At 46.4% G+C, this 26,250-nt stretch overlaps 2 protein-coding genes and 1 long non-coding RNA gene across 4 annotated transcripts in view; 1 reads left to right on the plus strand and 2 right to left on the minus strand.

Annotated features, from left to right (window-relative positions):
- Positions 1-13,054, plus strand: LOC118850273. Of its 2 annotated transcripts, none has more exons than XR_005010462.1 (4): positions 1-560; positions 4,405-4,482; positions 5,682-5,747; positions 11,965-13,054. It is a non-coding gene; the product is annotated as an uncharacterized LOC118850273 (long non-coding RNA). The 2 variants fall into 2 exon arrangements; XR_005010463.1 differs by having other exon boundaries at positions 12,396-13,054.
- The window catches only part of LOC118850271 (serum paraoxonase/lactonase 3-like), a 120,656-nt gene that overhangs the window by 82,276 nt on the left and 12,130 nt on the right, over positions 1-26,250 (minus strand). The gene's annotated exons all lie outside the window — the stretch shown is intronic.
- The window catches only part of LOC118850272 (serum paraoxonase/lactonase 3-like), a 27,087-nt gene continuing 4,882 nt past the window's right edge, over positions 4,046-26,250 (minus strand). The window contains exons 3-9 of the mRNA XM_036759540.1: positions 18,381-18,436; positions 17,581-17,746; positions 12,216-12,336; positions 8,580-8,780; positions 6,971-7,052; positions 6,557-6,700; positions 4,046-4,248 (exon numbers count right to left, since the gene is read on the minus strand). Of these exons, the coding sequence (XP_036615435.1) occupies positions 4,090-4,248; positions 6,557-6,700; positions 6,971-7,052; positions 8,580-8,780; positions 12,216-12,336; positions 17,581-17,746; positions 18,381-18,436 (929 nt within the window). The 3' untranslated portion in view covers positions 4,046-4,089. The remainder of the gene's footprint in view (positions 4,249-6,556; positions 6,701-6,970; positions 7,053-8,579; positions 8,781-12,215; positions 12,337-17,580; positions 17,747-18,380; positions 18,437-26,250) is intronic.

The raw sequence follows: 26,250 nt of genomic DNA on the forward strand, positions 1-26,250 counted from the left end.
ACAGGGTGCACGGAGCTAGGCTCTGGGGCTACCCGCTTGCCTGTCTGGCTGCCGTCCCGTCTGTTTGTCTGCGCCAGCTCCTTTTCAGGGGCGTCCAACTGCCGGCGGGGCAGAAAGGCGCAGGTCGCGGAGAGCCCTCCTTCCTTGTCAATCAAGCCCAGAGTCTGGCGTGTGTGGGGGCTAGGGGTGGATGGCGAGATGCTGGATCCCGACTGACACACTAACAGAGATCGAGACACAAACGTTCGGACACACTGACGCACAAAAAGAGACCCTTCCTAGAGCCCTCGTCCCTTGGAGCAGGACTCCCCAGGAGTGTTCTTAGGGGTCTGAATTGCGCCTCGCCCGGTCCCCGTTCCCCGCTCGCAGGCAGTGGAAGCGAAAGTTGGCTGCACTCGAAGAGGTGGAAACTGACTGAGGACCGGGGGCGGCGCTAGGGTGCCCCAAGGAGTGAAGGATTCATCCTGTCAGGCAGGCATCCTCGTGGGGTAGGGGATGGAATTTGTTTCTTCCCAGAGCCCAGCATATCCGGCCCCTGCCTCTCCTCCGGTCCCTCCAAGGTAAGAGCATAGCGATTTCCAGCCGTATGCCCATTTCACACTGGTGCGCACACACATACAGAACATATAATCGCGAACACAACGCTCCGGCTGTTGAAAATCTGGGCCAGGAAAGAGCGCAGGCCGGGCCTGGGTTATAGAGGGTGGCGGCCGGACTGCCAGTGAGAGCAGGGCTGGAGGAGTGGGAATGTCTGAGAGTCTATAGGGTGACAAACGAAGGAGGAGGGAGAAGGTGTGGGAAGACTGTTCCCTGGGGTGATTGTCGATGCTTCTCCATGTGAATGTTCTCCGCCTCGGAGTTCTTAAGGGACTGCCTGCCTGAACACTCACTGTCCTACGGGCTGAGGCCACAGATGCCCTCTCAGAGCTCGAATGCTGGGCCTGGAACAAGGCAGGGGAATGGAGGAGGGCACCGTAGCGGAACACAGATCGAGGAGCAAAGGCCGAGAAGGCGGCTCCAACCCTGGGAAGGCCTCCCGGGGGAAGGACACTGGAGGTGGCCGCCCAGGCACGTTCTGGATTCTAAGAGGCCCAGCCGAAGCTGAAGAGCATTCCACACCAAGGGAAGGCCACTCTGCACCTAGTCGGAGAGAAGAAAGACTGAAGTCCTGTCCTCAGAACACTGGGCAGCCAGTTGGCCTTGAGAAGACAGCTCCAAGTTGATGCAGTGTGGATCAATTAAGGTTATCTGGGGTCGGTTGTTGGGTCTGTAGGACAGAGGACTTTGGAATGGACTCCAGGACACAAAGCAGTGTCAAGGTTAGACACCTGAGTTTTACCTTGGGAGAGCTGGCAATCTCTTAGCTGAAATCTGGCTCCCTGTAACAGTGGCCGGGTAAACAAGGGTGTTTTTTTCCAAAGTCACAGCTATTTCTTCCATACCGTGACTTTCCCTATGGTGTTTTCAATATAACTTGGTTCGGCATAAAAAATTGAATTGGGCATTTTGGGAGAGCTTTGTGGAAATTGCAGACGACAGGCTAAGGCCAGCAGACCACACAGAAAAAGTTTAGAAACTCAGAAACACGTAAAGTCTATGTATAAAATTGTATGATAACCCCAATTTTCCAATGAAGTATTGTAAATTCCCCATCAAAGAACAAAAACTTCCGACTTCTTCTCTGGCATGAAGGAGGGCCAGATATTTTCCTGAGGATTTCCAGATCTTGGACGATCATTGTCACTGCTATCCCTTGTCCCCTTTGCCTATCTAATTACTGAAGGTGGAACCTCGAGTGTTTGAATACACCCTTACCTTATTAATAGGGATTAGAGCGTGTTTTCCTATGGCTGTCTCTTTCCATTCTAATGGAAAGACATTGAAAGTCTGCGTGATGAACACTGTCCATTTTACCTGCTGGGATGTTCTCTGTCCTGGTTTGGTCATGAGCTCTTCTCCATCCATAAGATACGCTTTTCTTCTCTATGCTGGCCAACCTAAGTTTCTCCTGTAGAACCTAATGTATCATATGGACTCATAACCCTCCAGCAGCCTTACCCTCTCCAAAATACAGGAGCATTTTTGGTGGCTTGCAGTGTGTTAAGAGGCTTGGCTCTTGTTCAGATTGCATTCTTGCCAACTCCTCCCACCCCACCAATCCTATCTTTGTAAAGCTGTTTTTAAAAGCATCTGTGTCAGGATTTCTTTTTCCTCTGTGTCTTTGCTCACAGGAGGAAGGTGACAGATCTCTGCCCTGCTGGATGGAGCAGGTTTATCCAATGACCCAAGTTCTCATTTCTGCCCTGATCCTGACCTGGAGGTCTAAGGGTTTGGTGAGAACAAGAAAGAGACAGAGGGAGCCATTGCAGGTGATGCAGGGCTGGACTGGAGGAGACACAGGGCAAATTGCCTTCTGGGAAGGTCTGCTGAGGTTGGGACACACGTGGTGTGACTGACTCAGAACAATGCAGGGAAGACACACAGGTAGGCACAACTGCTAGGCACATAGATAAGTTAGCCTCTGGGCCCTGAAGCTCATCAGATGATCCCAAAGGGCACAGCCACAGGGGTAGTCAACCTCACACTTAGGAAACTGAATTATTGTCTCAGTTTTGTAGCTGAGACAGTTGGTTTTCCAGGTAGGTAGGTAAGTAGGTAGGTAGGCAGGTAGGTAGGTAGAGGTTAGATAGGTGCTGTTGCTGATGTTCAGTCACTTCACGTCTAGCTCTTCATGACCTCATTTGGCATTTTCTTGGAAAGAGCCTGGAGTGGTTTGCCATTTCCTTCTCCAGCTCATTTTACAGGTGAGGAAACTGAAGCAAATAGGGTGAAGTGACCTGCCCGGAGTCACACAGCTAGCAAATATCTAAGGGTATATTTGAACTCAGGAAGCAGAGTTTTCCTGGCTGCAGTCCTGGTCCTCTACCCACTGTGCCACTTAGCTCCCCTGTATAGATAGATTGATTGGTGCTAGATAGATAAACATTAGATTCATAGATATTAGATAGATTGAGAGATGTTAGATGGATGGAGGGACAGATAGATGTTAGACACATATGTATTAGATAGATAGATAGATAGATAGATAGATAGATAGATAGATAGATGTCAGATAGGTGTCATTTTCCCCCTGAGTCCAGCATTGGCCTGCAAGAACATATCCTTCATTCTGGGGTTCCTAGTATACTCTCCCACACCAGACCCTCTGGCTCTTAGCACAAACACACCTGGGAAGGGAGAAAGGCCATGGGGCCACAGGGAAGGGGGAGGATAAACAGAAAGGATTGCTTCTCATTTTCCATAGGGAGAAGCAGGAGTCTGGGGAGAGAAGGAGTAAGGAACTGTGAAAAAGGAAGGCTGAAAAGATAGTCATCTTAGCCTAATTTTGCATTCATGGCCACCTGGAGTTTCATGTAGTTGGCTAACCATGGCTAACCATATTTTACTTGGCTACTGTTAGGAAGGCACCTCTGTAGCTGAAGGCAGGCAGAACGTTCCTTGCCCACATCTGCCTCATATCTCCCCAAATGCTGATCACCACTCCTGTGGTCAATCTGATGTGGACCTCATTCACCTGGTCCTGGATGGACAGACACTTTCCATTCCTGGATCTGCACAGTCCAACATGGCAGGACTGGCCACCATTTGAGCCCCTTGGCTGGAGTCTTCCAGAGCCTAGGGTCTCCTCCATTCTCCAAATGGACTCTAGAGGGGCTTGAAGTGCAGAGACAGCGACTTACAGTCACTCTTCCGTGATGAGTTGTCTGAGGAGCCCTCCCCCAAAGAGTACAAAAGCCCTCCCTCCAGGAGGAAGGGGCCTCTCTGTCCTGGTTCCCTAGAGGGCAGCACCCATCTGGACCTTTCAGCTCCCATTCTGAATGCCATTCAAGCTGGCTCCTTGCCCAGCAGGGACTCCTCCCTGCACCATGGAACACAATGGTGGTGCCAACTACACATCTGCACCCCATCCAAGGAAATGCCAAGTTCAGGTTTTCTGTATTTGTTTTTATTTACTGTTCTTTGCTGGAAGGCCAGGCCTTTCTTTTCTTTGGTTTACCCAGCAAGGAATTCTGTCCCTGAGAGTCTGGTTTACAGGTCACAGTACAGTGCTTTATGGAACACTGTACCCACCAGCATTTTTTGTTTGTACACAGCAGCGACTGTGCTCCCCTGGAGGACGGAGCCATCGTTGGCATAGACCATGGTCATGATTGGCTTCTGGGAGAGAATGTCCTGGATGCGAAGCACCTACCAAGAAAGTGAACCAGATTCATGACCATTTTCACCAGGATCACAACAAGACCTCATGCTGATGTGTGACCACTCAGGGACTTTTGTCTTTTGAGAGAGTTCTCAGCAATCAGACAGAGCCTAACAGTCTCCTTTTCTTTTATTCTGGTTCAGGTCCTGAGAATATGCATCCATCTGCTTCTCACTCACCTTTCATGTCTTGCCCCAGGACTAGAAGGCTGGAGGTATAAGGTGGGGAGCTTGATAAGGCCTAATAATGTGCCAGATGATGCGTATCTAGGGTGATCAAAACCTGGGAGACTCCTTGCTGGCCTCATATACATAAAAAGAGAAGGATGAGGCCACATGGGTGGAGAATAATAACCCTGCCTCTCTCACTTAAACTTTTTTTCTTTCTCAAATGCACTTGCACTCTAAATGAAGAAAATATTTGGAGGAGCTCTTCCTGGTGGAGGGATTCCTTCCCTATGAAATTATTTTCAAGGGACTATAGGTCTGTCATCAGAAATTAAGCAGTAGTCACAAAAGAATTTCTAACCATAAGTCACAGAGTTGTCTGAAACAACAGACTGTGATTTAGTTTAAGGTAAGGAGTTTTGAGGAAAGGTTGTGTCGTGGCACAGCTTAGCTTGTTGGCTATTCCGTGCTCCAAGAGAGCTTGTTTTTTAGAGTTAGAGACTTTACGTTTTGGAAAGGAAAATCTGACTCTAGACAATTAGAAATTGATTTGTGGGGAGAAAAATGGTGCTTTCTACTGTCTAATTCTGGGTATGTAAAGGGTCTGTCTGCCTCCTTCAAAGATAAATAAGCTTTAGGGCTCTAAGCCAAAGGAGAGGTGGCAGCATTCACTTGCAGTCACAGCCAAGTGCCAAGCAGAGCCAGGCCTGGTAGCAGCCATGAGACCACCCAGCAATACACGATCTTGCAATGATCCTGAAGTCAGGGGGACCCTGTCCAACCAGCAGCAAGCAGGCCCAGCAGGAGGGCAACGACATCATGACTTCACTAGAAGACCCTGGTGGTCCTGTAACACTGGAAGCATGAATTACCTGGCACATGACCCCTTTGGGTGTTTTCCTCTCCACGCATTGCCTGGTTCACATGAGAACCACACATGTATACCTCCCCAAACACATTTCCTAGGAAAATCCAATATCCTAATGAAGGTGTCTGTATTTGTAGGAATGTGTGCCAGGGTTCTAGGGGAAATGCTCTATTTATACCAGGCGCCCTAAAAATCATTAAGGAGTATGAGCTTAAAATTGAGCTACGAGTTCTGGTGCCTGGGACCTTGCACCAATTTTACTATTGCTATTTTGTTAAACGACATGGATTTAAAATAATTGTATCCTATGGCTGACTAGTAAAAGAAAATGCACTGGTTGGGGCTCATGAGCTGTGGTTTGTTTTATTTTTTTTCCTTGTTGCAGACCCATGGGGTACCTTGAGCCTGGCGGAGTTCACAGATGGGCAACCCCTTGATGTTGCTATCACCTGTAAGTATTCTATTCCATTAATGAACTCTGAAATTCTTTTACCTAATCATAACCTTTGTTATTCCATCTTCCCAGTGCCTTACAACCCTTAATTCTGTTCTTCATACTCACCATGCCACCTTTTCCTTCCACTCGTCATTACTTTCCCAGGTTCTCATCCCTGTCCTGGCCACAGTATCCTCAGCTCTCTCCCTCTCTCCCTCTCTCTCTCTCTGCCTTGGTGAACCCATTCAAACCTACATTACACCATTCCCTAATCTCACATGCATCACTCCCTTGTCTTATTGCCAATCGTGCACTGCCAGAAGCCAATCTTGGATTCTTCTCTCCACCTTCCTCCTTCTCTCCTTTTCACACACTGCTAAAGGAAATCACAAACCCAAGCTGAATGAGCCCACTACAAACTTGTGGCATCTAATCTCAACTGGGCCATCCCTGTGGCAAAGCAATTTTTCTATACTTCCTAAATAGATCCTGCCCAGATCATGACTATTCTGCCTCCCTCTCTCAGCTGAGACCCTCACCTCATTCTTCACTGAAAAAAAAAACAGAGTCTGGGGTCTCCCTGGGAGCTCCCTCTCTTCCTCTTCTCATGTCACATCTCTCAGAAGTATGATCAATTCTTCTCTGTCTACTCTGGGTCATTACCACTAACCATAGGAGTCCCCAGGCTCTGTCCTGGACCCTCTTCTCTTTTTTCTCTATGATCTCATCAGTTCCTGTGGAAGCAGATTTTCCTTAGAATCAGGATCTCTCTTGTCCTCCTGCCAGTACCTGTCATTTCTGAGCATGCTTCGGCCTATGAGCACAAAGAAAGCCATATCTCTGATCCAGGGGGGGTCTGCAGGATCATACATCTGCATCTTTAAGGCATCAGGTTGACCTGCTGCCCAAATGTCGCCCGTGGCAGGATCAACAGATAAGTTATCAGCAGATGTGCCCAAATGGAGAACCTTTTAAATAAAAGGTGTGTCATGAGGAACTCCTCTCTCCCTCATTACCTGACCACCCCATCTATCTCCCAAGGAAAAGGCAAGGCTGGGAGTGACCCATTACTAACTGCTGGCCCTCTTCTCTCGTCCAAGGCGTTGCGACTTATCAGTGGAGATGACATCTTCTCCCCCTCTTGCCCTGGACTTGTGGAGGCCCTGACACTGCCTAGAAAAGCCCCACTCCATAGTCTATCTGGGAAGTCACCTCTGAAATTCCAGAAGAATTGTTACCTTCTCTTGAGTCAGGTTCCAGTTGTCATGTCTTTTCATAATGTGAATTGTCTGAGAGGGTGGTGCAGCTACAAAGACGTACCTTCAAAAGAAACGCACTGTTGGCTTCTAGAAAACTCAATGGGACAGAGTATGGACCTCTCCCTTCTCCCCCCTTTATATTCTGGAGAGAAGGTACAAATACTGCTAAAAGTTATAAGTAGCACTGACATCCTCTATAAAATTACAGATGGTAAGAAGGCACTAGGTGGTGTCAGAAAACACAGAGCACTGGGCCTGGAGTCAGGAAGACCTGAGTTCAAATCCACCTCAGACACTTACTAGCTGTGTGACCCTGGGCAAGTCACTTCATAGCTTCCTGCCTCACTTAAGGGAAAATGGGGATAATAGCACTTCCATCCTGGAGTTGGTGTGAAGATCCAGTGCGACTGTATTTGTAGCCTCTATAAAGGCAGGTAATCTGTTATTAGAAGAAGAAGATCGCCAGGGAGGGAGCAAAGCTGAGAAGTGAATTTCCTTCTCTTCCTTCCTTCTTTCCTTCCCACCTCCCCACACTCCCTATTTCTTGCAATGGCTGCAGAGGTTCCTTTCCCAAGCCCACATGAGGCAAGGCTCTGGATACATGAGCCAGGGAGAACAGCTATAAAGTAATTTGAAATTTAATGGAACTAAGAAATCAAAGAGATGCAATTTGTACCTCAGATCCATTGGGAGCTGTTTCAGTGAGCTTGGTTCAAGCTGCACGCTCCATCTCTGGAGGGTTGGGGGATAAAATCCTAACCCCAAATATAGATCTGGGTGGGGTAAAACTCTCCAACCCTGCCATTTCCAAGGTTACTCAGGGGCATTTTGGATATGTTTAAAGACCTTTCATTTAAACATGCATAAGGTAGTTAGGTTGTAAAGTAGAGGCTAGAAGGCCTGAAATCAAACCTGCCCTCAAACCTCTGCTAGCTGTGTGACCCTGCACAAGTCATTTCCCCACTGCCTGCCTCAGTTTCCTTATCTGTTGTTTTGAGGAGAAAATGAGAGAATATATGTGAGGTGCTTCATAAAGACTGGCTATTATCATTATTTAGGGTTATCTTTAAGTAACGGGCAGATAGATGGCATCTCTGTTACTTCCTCTCACTGCTCCTTCTGTTCTCCAGGGCTGAGTTGAACTCCTCTCATCCTCTTCCATGAGAGCCTTTCAAAAATTCTCAATCATGCCACTCACTGCCTGAGTCTTCTCTTCTCCAGGTTATGCTTCCACGGTACCTCCAACTGAGCCTACATGTCTGACTTCCCATTTCCACCCACCTCCTTAGACTTAGCCCATTCTCTCCTTAGCCAGGTAGCTGCACATTGCAGAATCTCTGTCATGGACTTCACGTCACACCACTCAGGTGGCGGCACTTTTTTGAATGAGGAAACACCAACAGGCTCTTCCAGGGTGCCTGGTATGTACCTGCCACCCATCTCCACCTGCCTCCCCCCACTAGGAATCTTCTCAATGCCAAAATTATCTGTCACTGAAGCCCAAGAAAACTATCAGGTCCTGGACAGAGGACTGTCCTCCAGCAAGCAAAGGGGTCAGTGGAGGGGACTTTTAAGGGCATATACATACTTCTTGTCTGGGGAGATAGTGATTCCGTTAGCAAAGTCAAGCCCATTGGCCACCTCTTTGACTTCTCCAGGACCGTAATAAATCACATTTGTCCAGTGTAAGGCCAAGAAGGTCTCCAGTTGTGCTAAGAAGTGATTGGTGAAATAGTGGTCATTGGTGGCATAGAATTGTTCTGGTCCTAGAACCACGATGTCATTCACACTGCAATGAGGGATGGGGGATGGGGATAGGCAGAGAAGGAGAGAAAGTAAATGAAACATCTGGATCACACTTCAGACTTATGGAAATTATTCTTGATATTCCAGCAATAATGAAGTAATTTGTATATAAGGGCCCCCAGGAAGATGTAGAGTCAATAGACCTAGGAACTAGCTCCACAAGCCCCCACCTCCCTCCCACCACTAAAATCACCCAAATAACAAGAGTACATCAAGAAAACAGAACAAGAAACAATCACAAAAGGGAATTGATTAGAGGTCACCAAAACACAACTTTCGCCTTCAGCAAAGAGAGTCCACTGTCATGGAGTCAAACAGAGGCCATCACTTAAGAGACAGAAGTTGTTTGGTTTATTCATTAGTGTTAGCAGTAAAAGCCCCACAAATGCTATTTCTTCAGTAAGTCAGGGAGAGTCAACAAGCATTTCTTAAGTACCTACTGTAGGCCAAGCACAGGGGATACCAAGAAGGGTGAAAATACAGTGCCTGTTAATCTCAGGGGATGGGGGAGCTCATTATCTGATGGGGGACAAAGCTTGCCAAGAGACAGGTAAAGCTAAAATATGGACAAGATAATGTGGAGATAAGCACAGAGTGAAGGCACTACCATTAAAGGGAACTTGAAAGTTTCCTGCAGAAGATGGGATTTTAGGTGGTATGAGAAGGTAGCCAGGGAAGGCAAAAAATGGAAATGAGGTAGGAGCATGGTCTGGTTAGAGTATCTCCCTGGGATCTTCTTTGATTGGCCTGGCAAATGAACCCAAACAAAGCACATAGACTGCACTTTCCTGCCTTTGAAATGCATGCCTGTCCTCAGCAAAACTCCAGATTCTCTCTCTCTCTCTCTCTCTGTATATATCTCTGTGTGTATATATATATATCTCCTTCCCTTTTTCTCCCTCCCTCTCTCAACCCTCTCCCTGACTCCCTACCTCCTCTCTCTCTCTCTCCCCCTCTCTTTTACTCTCTCAATATATATGTATATATTTTACACACACACACACACACACACACACACACACACACACACACACACACACACATTAACATTGAGAGTTTGGTTCAAACCATTAGTACCATTAGTAGATATTGAAAATGGTGACAGTAATAACATCAGCGTTATGCTGCATTACCCTGGCCATGTGTCAGAATATGCAAGGAGGTCAATATGCTTTCCTGGGCACCCATTGGCCCCTGAGATCATGAGCTGGAGGGCAACTGGGCCAGCTCCCCAAGAGTAAGAGTTGGAAGCCTGGATAGGAGGGCAAGGTAAGATCACCTCAGTCTTGAGGCCACATCATATTTTGGAGAGTCAGAAACTTAGCTTCCAGGTTGCGTTTCTCTGTTCACCTCTTCCAAGCTTGGGAAAGGAGCATCTGTTGTCAGTGTAGTGGTGCTTTCCACCCCCACTGCCACCCCAAAACCCTGAACAATGAGGCTAAGCAAAACAAAGCAGCCTTGGTGAGGTGAAGACTCTTGCCTCCCTAAAGGTACATTCTGCCTCCCAAATCTGGTGGCTGAACAGGAGGAGGCCACTGTCCTTCATTGCTCCCACTTCATTGGAGCTCATGCTCCTTTTTTTCAAGGTTTGGTGAGGCCAAGGGCCACCCTGGGCCAAGGTTGACCCAGCTCTGCCCTTCCACCCTGCCTGCCTGCTCAGGCTGGTTCAAGAGAGCAGCATTCCCTCCCCACACAAACATACTCCTGATCTCTTCTCCGGCCCTGGACCACTGGGACGTTATTGCCAGGTGGCCTGTAGAGACACAGCTAGCAGGGGGCAGCTGACCATGTCATCCTTCATCCCTGTGCAGCCTAGACTGGGATAAGCCACACCACCCCATCTCTCCATCCTTGTATTTTCTACTTTCCCTTCCCCATCAGAGCCTAGGGAGAACATGTAATTTGAAGGGTGCTTTGTCTATGTATGGGTCCACTGGCTCTTGCAGGCTCGTAAGGGAACAGGAAGACCAGAAATAAACATGGAGAATCCCAGAGCATTCCTTGCTATGACAGCCAGAGAAGGAAAGTGGTAAGGAAGGAGAGCCTGAGGGTAGGTGCTCCATGGCCTCAGTCCTGGGGATTGGGGTGGGGGGAGCTCAGGAGTCACCCCAACCACACTGGAAAGACAAACAACATTGAAAGCTCTAAGGACCATGCTCAGTTCAGCTATCCGCCATGATTCCAGAGAAATGATGATGGAAATATAGGCTCCATCTCCTGATGGACACGAAGGGGTTAGGTTGCAGAGCAAGATAAACATGGTTCTGTAGACAGCTAGTCAGGGAATTTGTTTGGCTTCATTCTACGTATTTCTTGCAAATAATCTATTTTTCTCTTTTCATTTTTTTCTCCCTAATGGAGTGAGGAGCATTAAGGAGGTGAAAAAAAGATTTTTGTTCATTTAGAAAAGCCCCCCAAAAAGGGAAAGGTTGAGAGGAATTGTAGTGAGGAAGACTGCAGGTACTTCTGGGTGTGGTTACTACATTATTCATTAGGATTCATTCTGCTACTCTTGGAGGAGAGGGCTTGGACAGAGTGGGGACATCTGGACATATGTATCCCACAAAAATAAAACATGTCAATAAAAATTTTTTTCAAAGCCCCTGCAGAAGAGGGGTCAGAAGATTGGAAGAGGAAGGGGTGGGGGGAGATGGGGTGGGAGGGACTAGATCTGTGCCTTCCCTGGAGTACAGTACTATGGGTGAGGAGCCTTCCTCTACTCAAGCAGGTCAGTACAGGCCTGGCACCTATCCAAAGACTCCACAGCTTCCCGAGACACTAGGAGGATGACTTGGCCAGGGTCATGCAGCCAGCAGATGTCAGAGGCAGACCTTGAACCCAGGTCTACTGACTCTAAGGCTGGCTTTCCATCCACTCTTCCAGGCTGGAGCTGAAGGACCATTAAGTCAACCAAGAGAACTTGAATAGTATTGAATAGCCAATTCTGGCTTCACTCTCTAGGCCTCACTGCTGACTCATCTTCCCAAAACTTTCTCTACTGTGTTCTAGGCCAGCTACTTCCTCTTCTGCTCCATCCCTTTCCAATTAGAAGTTAAGCTGCTTGAGGGCAGGGACTGCTAAAATTTATATTCTCAGGGCTAAATGCCAGACTAAGGAAGTACTTAAGAAATGCTTGTTGATTGAAATCTAACTCCCTTAAATTTCAGGGGAAGAAACTGATGCCCAGATATATAGAGAGGTAATCAGCAGCAGAGTTCAATTTGAAAAGCAGGTCTTTTAGCCACATGATTCTGAGCACACATTGCACCCCTGTGTGCTGGAGCAAATCGCTGGCCAGAGAGACCATGGACCCCTTTGGTTAACTGAGGCTTTGCACTTGGTAATCCTCTGGTCAGCGGGGAGCAATGTGGCCCACTGAGAAGCCCCAGGCCAAGGAGGAGAAGAGACCATCCTGTACCTGGAAAGCAGCTCATGAGTGATGGTTTTCAGGTGGAAGAGAGAATCACCTTCAAATCGAAAGATTTCTACTGTGGATCTCATCTGGGGGTGATTCACCACATACAAGTACACAGCATTGTCTGAGGAGGGAAGACAAGAACAGCCTCAGGAGTGGCTGGCTTTCTCTTGTGTCTTCCAGGAGTAGAGAGCCATCCCATTCTCACCTCCAGTGTCTGAGAAGAGCTCCTAAGGAACTTCCACTCTGCCCAGAATCGTAATAATCCAGTTGTTCTCTGTCTCCTTGGCTGCAGCAGCAAGGTCTCCTGCCCCTTTTGTGTGCATGGGTGTCAACCAAGACTCTGCCCTGTCTGCCCTTCTCACCTCCCTCCACACTCTTGCTTGGTAACCTCATGGGCTCAGAGGTCATTTCAAAGCTCCCAAATGTACATGTCTAGCCCGACATTATCAGCTGCCTGCTGGACATTTCCACTGGCATGCCCCATGAACACCTCAAACTCAACATGGTCAAATGAAGCTCATTATCTTTCCCTCCAGACCCACTCCACTCCAGAACTTCTCACTGCTGACTCATACTGAACTGATGATCCACTAAGCCCCTCAGATCTTTTTCAGTTGTATTTAAGCACAATTTACCCACCCTGCACTTGAGAAGTTGAGTTTTTTTTTCCAATGTTAATGTCAGATCTTCCATTTATCCTTGTTTAGTTTCACCTCCCATGGGGACGTGAGAACAAAGAAGGAAACCATCCCCACTGGTAACAAGCTGTGTTGGTAACAAAAAATGGGCTCCTTAGCACTTAGTCAACAAGTGCCCTTGAATAGTTTGGCTTTTTCCCCTGAACTAACTGAATGCTGTTTGTATGTTGGACTGGAGTAAGCTTGTCAGCCCCTTCACCTTGCTTCCCTTGCTTAAGCTGATTGAAAGAATCTGTGCTTTCCCGGTCAACCCCTTCACCTTGCTTAAGCAGATCGAAAGAACCTGTGCTTTGCCTGGCATACCTTACACCCCCGCAGAAGCCGGATGGTTAAAAACAGCTTCCATTGGAGCCAGAGGCTGCTACAGCTACAGCCACAGCTGAAGCTGAAGCAGGAGCTGCCGGTAGCAGAGATGACCTATGGAAGGAAGCTGAACAAGGACTTGAAGCCAGTGGGTAATCTTTTTACCATAGAGGGGGAAGCATGTATATGATTTTGCTTTACACCATCATGCTTCTCTGTGGCCTCCTGGTTACTCTTGTGAGGCGGACTTATTGGGCCTGGAAGCTTTTGATCAATATATCAAAATGGGGATGCTGGTTCATGGGTTGGTTACTGTGGAGCCTAAATATATGCTTTGATTCTTCTGCCTCCTACTTTGAGAGTTTCTTTTATCTGGCGGTTCCAAACCTTTCAGACATATATATGATACTCTTTGAGATTATAAACTCTGCCCTCCTAATACACAAGCAGATATTCAGGTGGAAAAGATGGAAAAGATGAGTCCACATAAAGATGTCAAGGGCATAGAGAGTGACTCAACACCATGAGATACAAGGTGTTTGGGAGGCAGAGAGGGAGGGACGGAGGGAAGGAAGGACTGAGGGTCTGAGCAGTTGGGAAGAATCAAGGCAGGCAGAGGGAATCCTCTGGATCCTGGCTCTGTGAAGTGACTTCACCAGGGTCACATAGCTAGGAAGTGTCTGCGGCTGGATTTGAACTCAGGAAGATGAACTCTGTTCTCTGTGCACCAAGGTGCCACCTATCCCCACCCCCAAGAATATCTATAACCATAGGATCTTTTTTTTGGTGGGATTCTTCTTTTTTTCCTCCTTCTTCCAGTCTACTTCCTGATTTTCATGGCTCCCACAGTGGTCTGGTCCAGTATACAATCTGATCAGTGTCCTTCTGGTGTGACCTCAGCAAGTTCCTGACCTAGGTTTAGGTATGAGTGACACACCTGTGGGTTTGTCAAGGTTAAAGTACCATAGATTCCTGCTGGATTTGACTGCCAGCCAGCTGGAGAGCTCTGTTGATCCAAGGGATAGAACTGCATGATCCCCTTTGGTCTGGCATTTGAGCCCTGATTATCGTCCTTCAGGCTTCAGACTGGGCAGGAGGGTGCAACTGAGAGGCACACCTCTTCTGCTTGCTTTCCAAACCTGCCAGGAAAGCTCTTCACCCTGGATGCTGCCCCTTGGCCCAAGTACCATGCTCTACACTGGTTCTGTGACCCAGAACTCAGTGATGAATGACACCCATTCCTGTGTCCTACCCAGGGTATGTGAGCGCAGGACATCTCCTTGTCCTGGAACTCACAGACTGCTCTGTGGAACATTTCCTAGTTAGACTCCATCCCCACTGTTTCTCTCTGTCTCCCTATGCTGCCCTGCCATGGAAAAATGACCCATTGTTGTTTCTTTTTCTTGGGTTCCCCAACATGGACTCTGTCTGGGTGCGTATCCTAGATCTGTGTGTGTAAGAGTTGTTTGGGGTGGAGCTAGGCCATACTTCTCCCTGCTGCTCCACCATCTTGGTTCTTCCTGCCCATCTCAGCCCCAGCAGCTGGCCAGGAGAAAGTCTGCTCAGGAGCTTCCTCATTCTGGACTTCCTGCCAGTTGTAATACCTCCCTGCCTTTGTCTTCCTCTGTACTGCTGCTGTTGTCAAGTGCAGAAAGTTTATAACTACCCTGTGTATAGATGGGGATTGCAAAAGCTGGTTTCCCCCCACCTACCTCAAGCCTTGACCCCGGACCCCTGCACAGGCTGGCCTTCTCCCCTCAGGCGCAGTCCTCCTGCAACTTCTTTTGTTGGCTGGACAGCAACTGGCCCTCACAGCCAATCTGGGATGGAGGGAGGGGATTCCCATTTTGAGGAAACTGAGGCCCATAATAACCTTGGCCTCAGCCACAGGAACTTTCACTTCCTGGGCAGAATCAGAAGTTTAAGTGTGAGTCAGGGAAGATTGAGGGAACCTCTGCTCATCAGGAACACCAGCCCCAGGTGTGCTGCAGAGACACAGCCCTGGGTAAGAAGGAACCAGCACATTCCCAGTGAGTGTAGAAGCAGTGGGGCAGGGAGCATGCTTGCTGGGGCACTTACAGGAAGCAGGAGGTCTTCATTTTGGCTCAGGGACAGAAGGGAGAACTGAAGGATGATCTGAGGCGAGAGGCACCACCCATACCCCAGGACTAGAGGGGATAACCAAAACTAAGCTGCTACAAATAAAAAAAAAATGAGCAGGCAAAGGAGAGAGGATTTTCCTGAAGCTGTAGAACAAGAGGGGAAAGTAGAAATACAAAGAAATCCACCATTCACCATGTGAAAGAGATCCTATGAGGAAAACTCTCAGGAATATAATAGTCAAATTCCTAATCTCCAGCTCAAGGATAAAATATTCCAAGCAATAAGATAAAAGACAATTTAAGTAAATATGGTGGTGCCACAATTAGAATGACAAAAGACCTAGCAACAGCTGCCTTAAAAGACTGCAGGTCTTGGAACATTACATATTCAGAGAGCAAAAATCTGGAGTTGTGTCCAAAAATATAACCAGCAAAGCTAAATACAATCCTGAACCAAAAAAAGGATATTTAGTATATTATCAGACTTTCAGAACTTTGCTTAATAGCAGATATGATATACGAGAACCAAGAGAAATAAACATACACTACAAAGTCTAATTATAAGGGACTAAATAAGGACAGCCTGTTTACCCTTTACATGAGGAAATGTAAAATGTGTCTCTAAGATTGTTGTTAGTAATTAGGTAGTTCACAAGAATGTTTGGAGTACACCTGAGTATGACATGATTTTAAAAAGCAAAACTATTTAAGTACAGGTAAAAAGAGTAATTATTTTATACAAATGAGGTGCAAGAGGAAGAACCAACACAGAGGAATTCAATGGGGGATGAATGGTGGTAGGTCTGGAACCCTCCTCTCATGTGGAAGAGGTTAAAGAGGGAACAATACATATATATCTAGAAAGGTATAAAAGTCTTTTTAATTCAGAAAGAAATAAAAGGCTACGGGGATAGAGAGGGGGAGAGGATGAGGGAGGGATTTCTAGAGGGAAGAGGGAGGGAACAGGTTAAAGGCAGGGGTAGAAGAGTGTTTAGATGAATAGGAATTGGAGGATATGGGAGGAATCTTTGGAGGGGGCCTAGGTCAAGTAAAAGGAGGCCAAGTTAGCAGGTAGAAGTAAAGTAGAGGAGTCAGAAGGGACAGGAAATAAGGGGATACAAACATAAAATAAAGGTGAGGAGTAGAATTTATTAGGGAAAAATGTAGGGGTAGTAATCATGAGCTCAGACAAATTTTAAGCTAAGAGATTTAATCATAAGAAAAATTGGGAAATCGTGCTATATGTCAGCCATATTAATCAATATTGTTTTAGTCTATTTAAAATAATCAGACAGCATAAGGATTTTATATTGCTGGGAAGTAGGAAATGACAAGTTGGTGGACTTAGAAAATTTCAAAAGACTTGGATTAATGAAGGAAGAAGTAATTTACCTTCAGAGAAACAGGGGACAAAGAAATGCATTGTGGTCTTGCATAGATGCAAATGAGTGTATATGTCTATATATGAGTATGATTATAGATATGTGTATATGGATGTATATATCTTTGTGTATATATGTGCATATATGTATTATGTTTGTATGCCTGTTTATGTATGTACATGTATATATGTGCATGTGTGTATTTACGTATGTTTATGTGTATATACACATGCATATGTATAAACAAATATATTTGTGCTTAATTGTATCTTCTTGGGGTGAGGGGGGAAGGGGGAAAAAGAACAAAGCAAAATTGCTCAGCAGAGGATAAAAGAAAATCTACAGGGAAGCAAAGAAAAGCTGTGCAGCTCTCAACACAAGGCATAGTATTTATTATATAGACTTTCCTGAAATGGAAAGTGATTGTTGTGTATTTTGAATCCTCTCTTAAGTTCTGCTATGCACATGGCAGTGCTTTTTTTCCTTTTTTCTTTTCCATTTAAGTTTTAATATTTAAGTTTATAATATATTTTTTCTTTTCCTGTAGTGTATTTAAGTTCAAAATATATATATTTTTAAAAAGCTATGGATTTCCCTTCTTTGGGGGCAGAAGTCCACTTCCTGCTCTGCCCTTGGGCCAGGCCTGGGCACTGCATCTCTCACCCAAGGACTTATAGCCATCTCTTTGCAGTTCTCTGAGGGCATCTCCCAAGGGGGAGAGGGTTTGTAACAGGCAAAGACTTGAGAGTGTTCTTGGGGCAATGTCCTGAATACTGAAGGACTGAGCTCCTAAGAGCCACTCCCCACCCGGGTCTTCTCCTGGAAGCAGCTCCATGCAGGACCCATCTCACCCTTCCAGAGGTGCCCAGAGGAGCCTTACCTTTGTCAATGAAGGTACAGATTCCATGCGGATTAAATGACTGCACATCAAACGCGTTCCTGATTGGCAGGGCCCAGGCTTTAGGCTCATCCTCACTCAGGTCCATCAGGAAGATTTCTCCAGGCTTATCAGGTGCAAAACTGTGCATGCCTGGATATTTTAACCCCTTTCCAAACCAGAGAACAGCAAATTCACGTAAACAAGAGGTCCTTTGAAGGCTTTGCAGGTAGACAAAGACACTGATTAAAGGTCCCCAGACCTAGACCAAATGTAATCTGGGAAAAGCACTTAGCACAGGGCCTGGCACATAGTAGGTGCTCTAGCAAGGCCAGTTATTACTATTATTATTATTGTTATCGTTAATTATTATTATTGGAGCTGTAAGGGACATCTCTTAGAGGCCACCTGGTACATCTCCGTCTTTTATGAGATGGAGAAAAGCAGGAAGGGAATAAGTATTTGTAAAGCACCTACTATGTGCCAGGCCCTGTTCCTTGTTTTGCAGTGGAGGGAACTAAGATAAACAGAGGTGAGATGACCTGCCCAGGACCATGCAGCTAGGAGGTGTCTGAGGCAGGATTTGAACTCAGGTTTTCTGTTCCCAGGGCCAATGCTCTGGGCACTTTGGCACCACCTTGTTGCCTGCTGTCTCAGTTGGCGCAGGAGCCTGCTGCCTGTGGATTCACCTGATTATGCCCCCTCTCTTCTGTCCTACTTCGAGGCACATGTGTGCCCAGCTGCATGCCTGGCCCCCAGTGGAGCTTCTCCATAGGGATCTTAAGGAGAGAATAGTGACTCACAGTGCTGATGAAGGCCAGTCCACTGGGCAGGATGTCGATGTCCTCAGAGCCATTCTCTGTGGGAGAAGACCAGGGTCAGGGGCACTTCTGAAAACTCAGAAACTTGGGAAATGCACTACCTCTTGGCAATAGCCCCTCCACAGCACACAAAGTCCTCCCTGGGCTTCAGCTGAATCACTGCCACACCCCACCTTGGGGCACCATCTTATTTCCCTGGGACCCTGCCCCGCTTCCCTGCCTTGGAAGTCTAAGACCTGCCACGTGGGCTGGCTCTTCCTACTGGTGGCCAGGTCCCATCCCCTCTGTGAGGGGTTACATGTATCTCGCTTGGCTTTTGTGTCCCTCCCAGCCTTGGCTGGCTGGATAATTGGGGCTTGATAAAAATCCATTGTCCCCTGACCCACCATGTTGTGAAGGAAAAACTTTTCAGAGTGAGCTGTAACCATTACCTTCTTCAGCTCTCCTTCGGACACCCATGGATGGGCCTGGAGGGGAGAGAGGAGAGGATGCTGACACAGTCTACAGCCATTCCCTAAACAGGCCAGACCCATATAAACCAGCTGCCCCAAACCTGCTCTCATCCTTGCTCTCTCTTTGGCTTCCAGTATGGTGTGGTGGAGGAGAATGGAGTGTTCTGGCCTCAGAAACCAGCCAGAAGCCAAGGAGGGAAAATGAGCTGAGACACTGGTGAGAGCCCCACCTCAGCCACCCCCTCGTGAGGAGCATCTAGAGATGAGGCTGGAAAGAGGTCAATGACAAAAGGAAACATGATTGATATGGGGCTTTTCAAATGGGAGCGGAGTGATTTAGGGAAGCCCCTGGTCAGCTGGACCCAGGCCTAGTCATCAGTTTTGTTACTGAGAGCACAGGCATGCTCATCAATCACGCAGAATCAACCAATCAACATTTAGTCAGTGCTGACTGTGTGCCATGCATTCTGCTAAGTGCTGGGGATAGAAAAAGAGGCAAAGACAGACCCTGCCCTCAAGGAGCTTCCAGTCTAAGGGGACCCAGAGCTCTTGACATGGATTTCACTGTGGGCTCTTCCCTCCCTCGTTGTATCTGTTTCAGCCCAGCAAATTTTGACAAGATGTTTGCTGCTCAGGCTCAGGCTGGGGTGAGAGCTTTGGAAGGGGGCATGCTAATGACATATTTGTTAGTGAGGGAGTAACCAGGTGCTGCTGGCTGGGCATTGGCCCTTTTCTTTAGGCCAGTGTAGCAGATGGGGGAGGGGAGAGGTGACTCCACCACCTCCCTTGGACTCTAGCATCATGGTCCTCCTGAGATCCTGGGAAGGGGCATGGTCCCAGAAAAAGTCAACTGGGGAAAAGACTCAGAGGGCCTAGAGAAGAGAAACTGGCACTTCTGGGTCACATGGCCAGCAGGAAGGAGAAGTCCACATTTTCTCTGATCCTTGTGATGCGTCATACCTTCCAAACCAGGATTATGTGTAAGATATCATGTCTAGGACATGAAGACATCCAACCATCACAGCTCAGACATTATTTACCCTTTGAAGAATGTATAGGGGAAAAAAAACTAAATGAAGGGGGCAAGTCTTTGTAGTTCAGACAAAGGACTAAAGATAATTTCCTTGTAAAGCAATGCAAAGACATTGGTCAAATCTCTAAATTTCTCTTTCCAGGAAAAATTTCCTATGTCTTTTCCTGTGTGTATCCAGGCTTCCCTTAGGAGAGACCAGAGTGAAGGTTCAGCATGAACCCATTACTAATGTGGTTGTACCCTGCTTTCCTCTATGCGGAAATTGGCATTAAAATACCTAAATAGAGAAATGAGCCAGGTCTAAATGCCACATGCTGTGCACTTGTCAGACTACTGGACATAGTGAACCAACAGCTCTTCTTAGGTCTGGTAATAAGGAAATGGTTAAAAGCTTGACATTCTAAAAGGGAAATTTCACTTTAGATGAGGAACTATCATGTAATGTAAAGGGTCTGTGAGGTGGATCACTCCCATTTGGATCTGACCTAAGTGAAATTTCTGGTCCTATATAATTTTGACTAGTTCACTACAATTTTTGTATTCTGTGATGTATTCTGAATTGTCATGTGTTATCAGAAAAATGCCATTTTTCTACTTATGTGATTTAAAAAAAATTCCAATGAGGTAATAATTCAATGACCTGACAACAGAAAACATCAATCCCTAACCCCAACACCAGTACTCAGGCCCCCTCCTCCATCATCCCACTATTGCATTCCCACAAAGCTGCTCAAGGAGGGGGGAAAGATCTGAATTCTGTCCCTTGACCTCTTCCCACCACCTTGCAAAACCAAAAGGAAGACATCTGCTTGTCCTGGGTGGGAGAGCAGCACAGCCGTGATCTGTAATACAATAGAGTTCAGACAGAGGGAACCCAGGCAGCACCCAGGAGAAGAGCCCAGCATCCATCTGGGTCCATTCTAGCCCCCAGAAATCATCGGGGGCAGAGACCAAGGCCAAGGCAATGTAAATTGCCCAGAGTCGGAGGAATCTGAGGTGTTTTGACACCCAGCCCTAAGGGAAATTGCCATCAAAGGGCAGAAACTGTTACAAAGTGAGCAATATAAAGGGAAAGACTGAAGGTTAAGCATCTATGGAAGACAACTGGAGGAAGAACTTGAGGGAAAACAGATTAACCAAGAGGGAGATAGGAATACCAGAAAAGAAGGTAGCTTTTGGATCAGATAAAGAAGTCTGGAATCTACGAATGAATATTACAAGACAAAGGAAAATGAATCAGCCCCTAATGAGGCAGAGGATTCTGTGGATTCCTAAAAGAGCATAGAACCACAACACAGGAGTCCTGAGTGGTTTAAAAGAGAAAGCAGAATTGGGAAAGCAGAATCAGGATGGGACAGCAGAAATAATTGCCAGAAGAGAAAACATAAATCCATGGAGGCAAGTCTCACCCAAGAAACAAAAGGGAGAACTGAGGAAGGGGAAGGGAAATTTGAAGAAATGAAGGACAACCTGGAAGAAGAGACTTGAATGATCTCTCTATAAGCAAAACATGTCGGCTGCAAAGATAGGATGCATAGAAGCGATGTAAGGCTCAAAGGTCTCCCAGAAGAACAGGACAAGTCACAAAAACTTGAACAACAATGAAAGAAATAATACAAGTAAAGTACCCAGAACTTCTGACCACTGAAAACAAAATGTCAATGCAAAGGTTCCACAGATCACTCACAGGGAAAGAAGCTAGGCTGCAAACTCTGGGACACAGAGTGGTTAAACTGGACAATTCCAATGAGAAACAACAAATTCTGCAAGTGACCAAGAGGTGGCCTTTAGGTATAAAGAGAGGAAAATTCAATAGCCTGAGACTCTTCTGTGCTCCTAGAAGGCTGGAATGGAATAATGGGTACAAAGAGCTAAAGATGCAGCCCAAGGTGACCCACTGTGTAAGTCTGAGCTTCACCACAAAAGAAGAAAATGGATCTTTGGTTAACAAAAGAGAGGTGTTTAACACATCCCAAGAAAGAAAATAAGACCTGAACACTGGAAACATTCTAGACAACACAATTACAGAGAGTAAGTCAATGCAGCAACCAAGGATGACAACAACTACAAAATACAACCAGCAAGGGATTTCTTTCTCAATGAACACAAGGAGCCCAAGGTAAAAGCAGAAGTCAAAGAGATGTGATGGTAGAGAATTGGGAGAACCAGCCACCTGCAAGTGAACCACTGTTTACACAATGGGAGGATGCATTAATGTGGCCACGGGAGGAGGGAAATAGAGGGAATATGTAATGTTACCTAATCAGGTCAAAGTTGAATAAAGAAGCGAAAATAAGGTCACTTATCAGCCCCAGAGCAGAATCCAAGCTTCTGATGGGGAGGAGGTGGGGCTGAAGGCTAGAGTGAAAGCAGAATGGTTTGGAGCCCTCGAGGATGTCTCTCCTGAACCTTGGGTTCCCCAAAACTGGGCCAAAGCAGAGGGAAGGGCAGGAAGGTTTCCATGGCTCCCAGTTGCTGTGTCCAAGGAGGGCCCCCACTTATGTCACCCCTGACTTCTGAGCAGTTTTAATTCTACACAAGTTGCCTTCTAAAAGCCATTGCCCCTGGCAGGAAACATGTCCCAGGAGCTGAGATTTAGAGCAAGGAAGAGCCTCAGGTAGCAACTCCCAGTCCAAACCCCTCATGTGACAGGTGAGGAAACTCAGGCAGCCCAAGGTAGGTGTGGGGAGGAGGTGGCAGAACAAGGCTTCAAGCCTTGCAGGGCAGGGCTAACCCTACATGGCCAACCACTCCCTGTCCTCCAAGGTCTTATCAATGACAGAAGCACCTGGCTGCCACAGGAGCAGAAAGGGGCAAAATGAAGGCTTGGGAAAGAGAGGGTGCAGGAGGATGGAGGTGAGAGGGCACTAACCACCAGAGAAGTGGGATCACAGAACCATAGGATTTTGGAGCTGGGAGAAACCTCAGTGGCCATTTTGGCCAACCTGTAGCTGAGCAAGAATCTCTACATCTATTGTGTACTGGAACAGTAATATTGTCCCATGAACAATGGTGAAAGAGTTAGCTCTTCTCAGCAATGCAATGATCCAAGACAATCCCCAAGTACTCATGATGAAAAATGCTATCTGCCTCCAGAGAAAGAACTGATGCCATCTGAATACAGACCAAAGCATGCTTCCTTCCTTCCTTCCTTCCTTCCTTCCTTCCTTCCTTCCTTCCTTCCTTCCTTCCCTCCTTCCTTCTTCCCTTCCTTCCTTCCTTCCTCCCTCCCTCCCTCTCTCTCTCTCTCTCTCTCTCTCTCTCTCTCTCTCCTCCTCCTCCTCCTCCTCCTTCTTCTTCAACCTTCCTTTGCCAAGTTCAGATGAGAGTGAAGTTCTAGTACACACCTTACTTTCTCTGCATGCCCCTCTCCATGTATTCCTCTTCTCCTCTCCCTCCATTCCCCTACCACCTTAAGACCATCACGACATAACACTCCCAAGCCTTGTCTAATTGTGCTCCCTCTTTTACTCCTGAAGATGATGAGTCTTAGAGGGGAAGCATGTAGTATCTCCCCATATTTGAATTTAAACAGTTAATCTTTGTTTAGTCTTTTGTCGTTGTTCATTCATGTTGGCCTTTTAGTGTTTCTCTTTGCTCTTGTGTTGGAACTTCAAAGCTTCTCCATAGCTCAGGTCTTTTCATTAGGAATGCTGGAAGCATTTGATTTCATTATTTCATTAAAGATCCACTTTTTCCTCTGCAGTTTTGTTCTCAGTTTTTCTGGGTAAGTTATTCTTGCCTTCTGGAATATTGTATTCCAAGTTCTCCTGTCCTTTATAGCGGGGGCTGTTAAATCATGTGTGATGTGATCCTGGCTGGCTCTGCAGGACTTGCATTCATTCTGGCAGTTTGCAGAATTTTTCATTGACCTGGAAGCTCTGAATTTTGTCCGTGATGTTCCTGGGAGTTTTGATTTGGGGGTTCTTTCAGGAGGTATTCGTGGATTCCTTCTATTTCCACTTTGCCCTTTGGTTCTAAGAAACGTGAGCAGGGTTTTTTTTTTCATTTCTTGAAATACGACATTTAGACTATTTTTGGTAATGATGTTCAGGTAGTTAAATTATTTTTAATTTTTCTTTCCTTGATCTTCTTTCCATGTTAGTTGTTTTTCTATAGACTTTTTATATTTTCTTCATGCTGCTTTGTTTGAATATCTCTTGCTACATCATGGAGTCATTGGCTTCTATTTTATCAATTGGAATTATCAGCAAGTTCGTTGTTTGGGCAGGTTTTGTGCCTCTTGTGACAAACTGTTTACTCCTTTTCCAATTCTTTTTTCCATTTCTCTGGCTGCTTTTCCATATTTTTCCCCTCTAGTGCTCTCATTACCATTTTACAGAAAAAATTTGAATATTTTTTAAAAGTCTTGCTTTAGCTGTCTCAGGCATTCTAGTTGCATTTGTACAAAACATGCATTTTTCTCTGAGTCTTCGGTTGTAGGTGTTTGGAATCATTCTCTTCTGCATTTGTGTCTTGAGCATCCCTGTCACCACAATAGCTTGTAAAGATGAGGGTTTGGGTTTTTTCTGCCCATTCTTCTAGCCTACTTCCTGACTTGGACTTGATGTTAGGGTGAGGGTCTGTGACACTTCTGCAGGGAAGGTGTGGGCTAGTCTTATGGAGGGTTGTGTTATTCTAGGATCTCAGGGTCAGGGACAAAACCTTTCTGTGCTCCCAAAGAAATCTCCAGGGGAAAGTCTGATTGCTGTACGCTGGTCTGAGCTCTGCAAGTTTCTGACCTGGATTTGAATCTGTGTGAGAACAGACTCTCCTAAAAATTAGGAACTCAAAATCTTATAAAAGTGAATGCTGTAAACTATCTGTATATGTAATTTGTAAAAACACCAAATACTAGTAAATGGAAAAAATAAAATAAAATAACTGTAGGAACTAAAAAAGAACAGACTCCCCTCCTGTTGTTCCCCCCACCCAAACCCCCTTCAGCCAGCTGGGAAAATCTCTTGGGTCAATGGGAGAATTTTAAGCTCCCTTTGGTCTGGGATTGCTGCCCTGTTTATTCCTCTGCAGCCTAGGCCAGATGCTGAAAATGAGACCCTGCTACATACCTGATATCAGAGCCATACCGCTGCTGCTGCTAACTTCTGAGCTTACCCTTTTCTCAGGACACTACCCAGGGTCAGGTCCCCTTCTCACTCTGCCCTGGATTTGCAACCTAGGAGGAGGCAGTGTGTAACCTGGACTTGGACTTGATGTTAGGGTGAGGGTCTGTGACACTTCTGCAGGGAAGGTGTGGGCTAGTCTTATGGAGGGTTGTGTTATTCTAGGATCTCAGGGTCAGGGACAAAACCTTTCTGTGCTCCCAAAGAAATCTCCAGGGGAAAGTCTGATTGCTGTACGCTGGTCTGAGCTCTGCAAGTTTCTGACCTGGATTTGAATCTGTGTGAGAACAGACTCTCCTAAAAATTAGGAACTCAAAATCTTATAAAAGTGAATGCTGTAAACTATCTGTATATGTAATTTGTAAAAACACCAAATACTAGTAAATGGAAAAAATAAAATAAAATAACTGTAGGAACTAAAAAAGAACAGACTCCCCTCCTGTTGTTCCCCCCACCCAAACCCCCTTCAGCCAGCTGGGAAAATCTCTTGGGTCAATGGGAGAATTTTAAGCTCCCTTTGGTCTGGGATTGCTGCCCTGTTTATTCCTCTGCAGCCTAGGCCAGATGCTGAAAATGAGACCCTGCTACATACCTGATATCAGAGCCATACCGCTGCTGCTGCTAACTTCTGAGCTTACCCTTTTCTCAGGACACTACCCAGGGTCAGGTCCCCTTCTCACTCTGCCCTGGATTTGCAACCTAGGAGGAGGCAGTGTGTAACCAAGCTGCCAGTTGGCACCTGTATCCATCACAGTGCTGTTGGGACTCTTTAAAAAGCTGGCCCCAAAAACACCCAATCCAGACAAGCTGGGCTGAGCCTAGTCTGTGGTTTATCCTGGGATAGATCCTGTCCAGAGGACTAGAAACCCAACCTAGGCCTGCCTCTTCTAAAATAGTTAGACAAGGCACCCCTCCAGTCCTCAAGAACTATTCAGACTTTACACCAAAAGGCAGTGACTGACATCAGAGTAACTTTTCAAGGTGACTTTGTTGGGAAGCAGCCAATGAGGGAGCAGTGCAGGGTGGGGCTGGGCTGGGAATGATCCTAGTGCAGGGTTTCCTCTTGTAGCTAATTTGTTTCCTGCAAACCAAGGCCAAGTTTAGTGGTTTCCACCTGTAGAAGGAGCAGAAATGTTTTCAACACTGTAACTTTTGATGTCCTGGGTCAAAGACCTGATCACCCTGCCCTGGTTCCATTTCTGATTTCAGTTCATTATTTGCTTCACATTGACAATGATGTTTGT

This window comes from Trichosurus vulpecula, chromosome 5 (genome assembly GCF_011100635.1).
Source record: "Trichosurus vulpecula isolate mTriVul1 chromosome 5, mTriVul1.pri, whole genome shotgun sequence".
Classification (NCBI taxonomy): Eukaryota; Metazoa; Chordata; class Mammalia; order Diprotodontia; family Phalangeridae; genus Trichosurus; species Trichosurus vulpecula.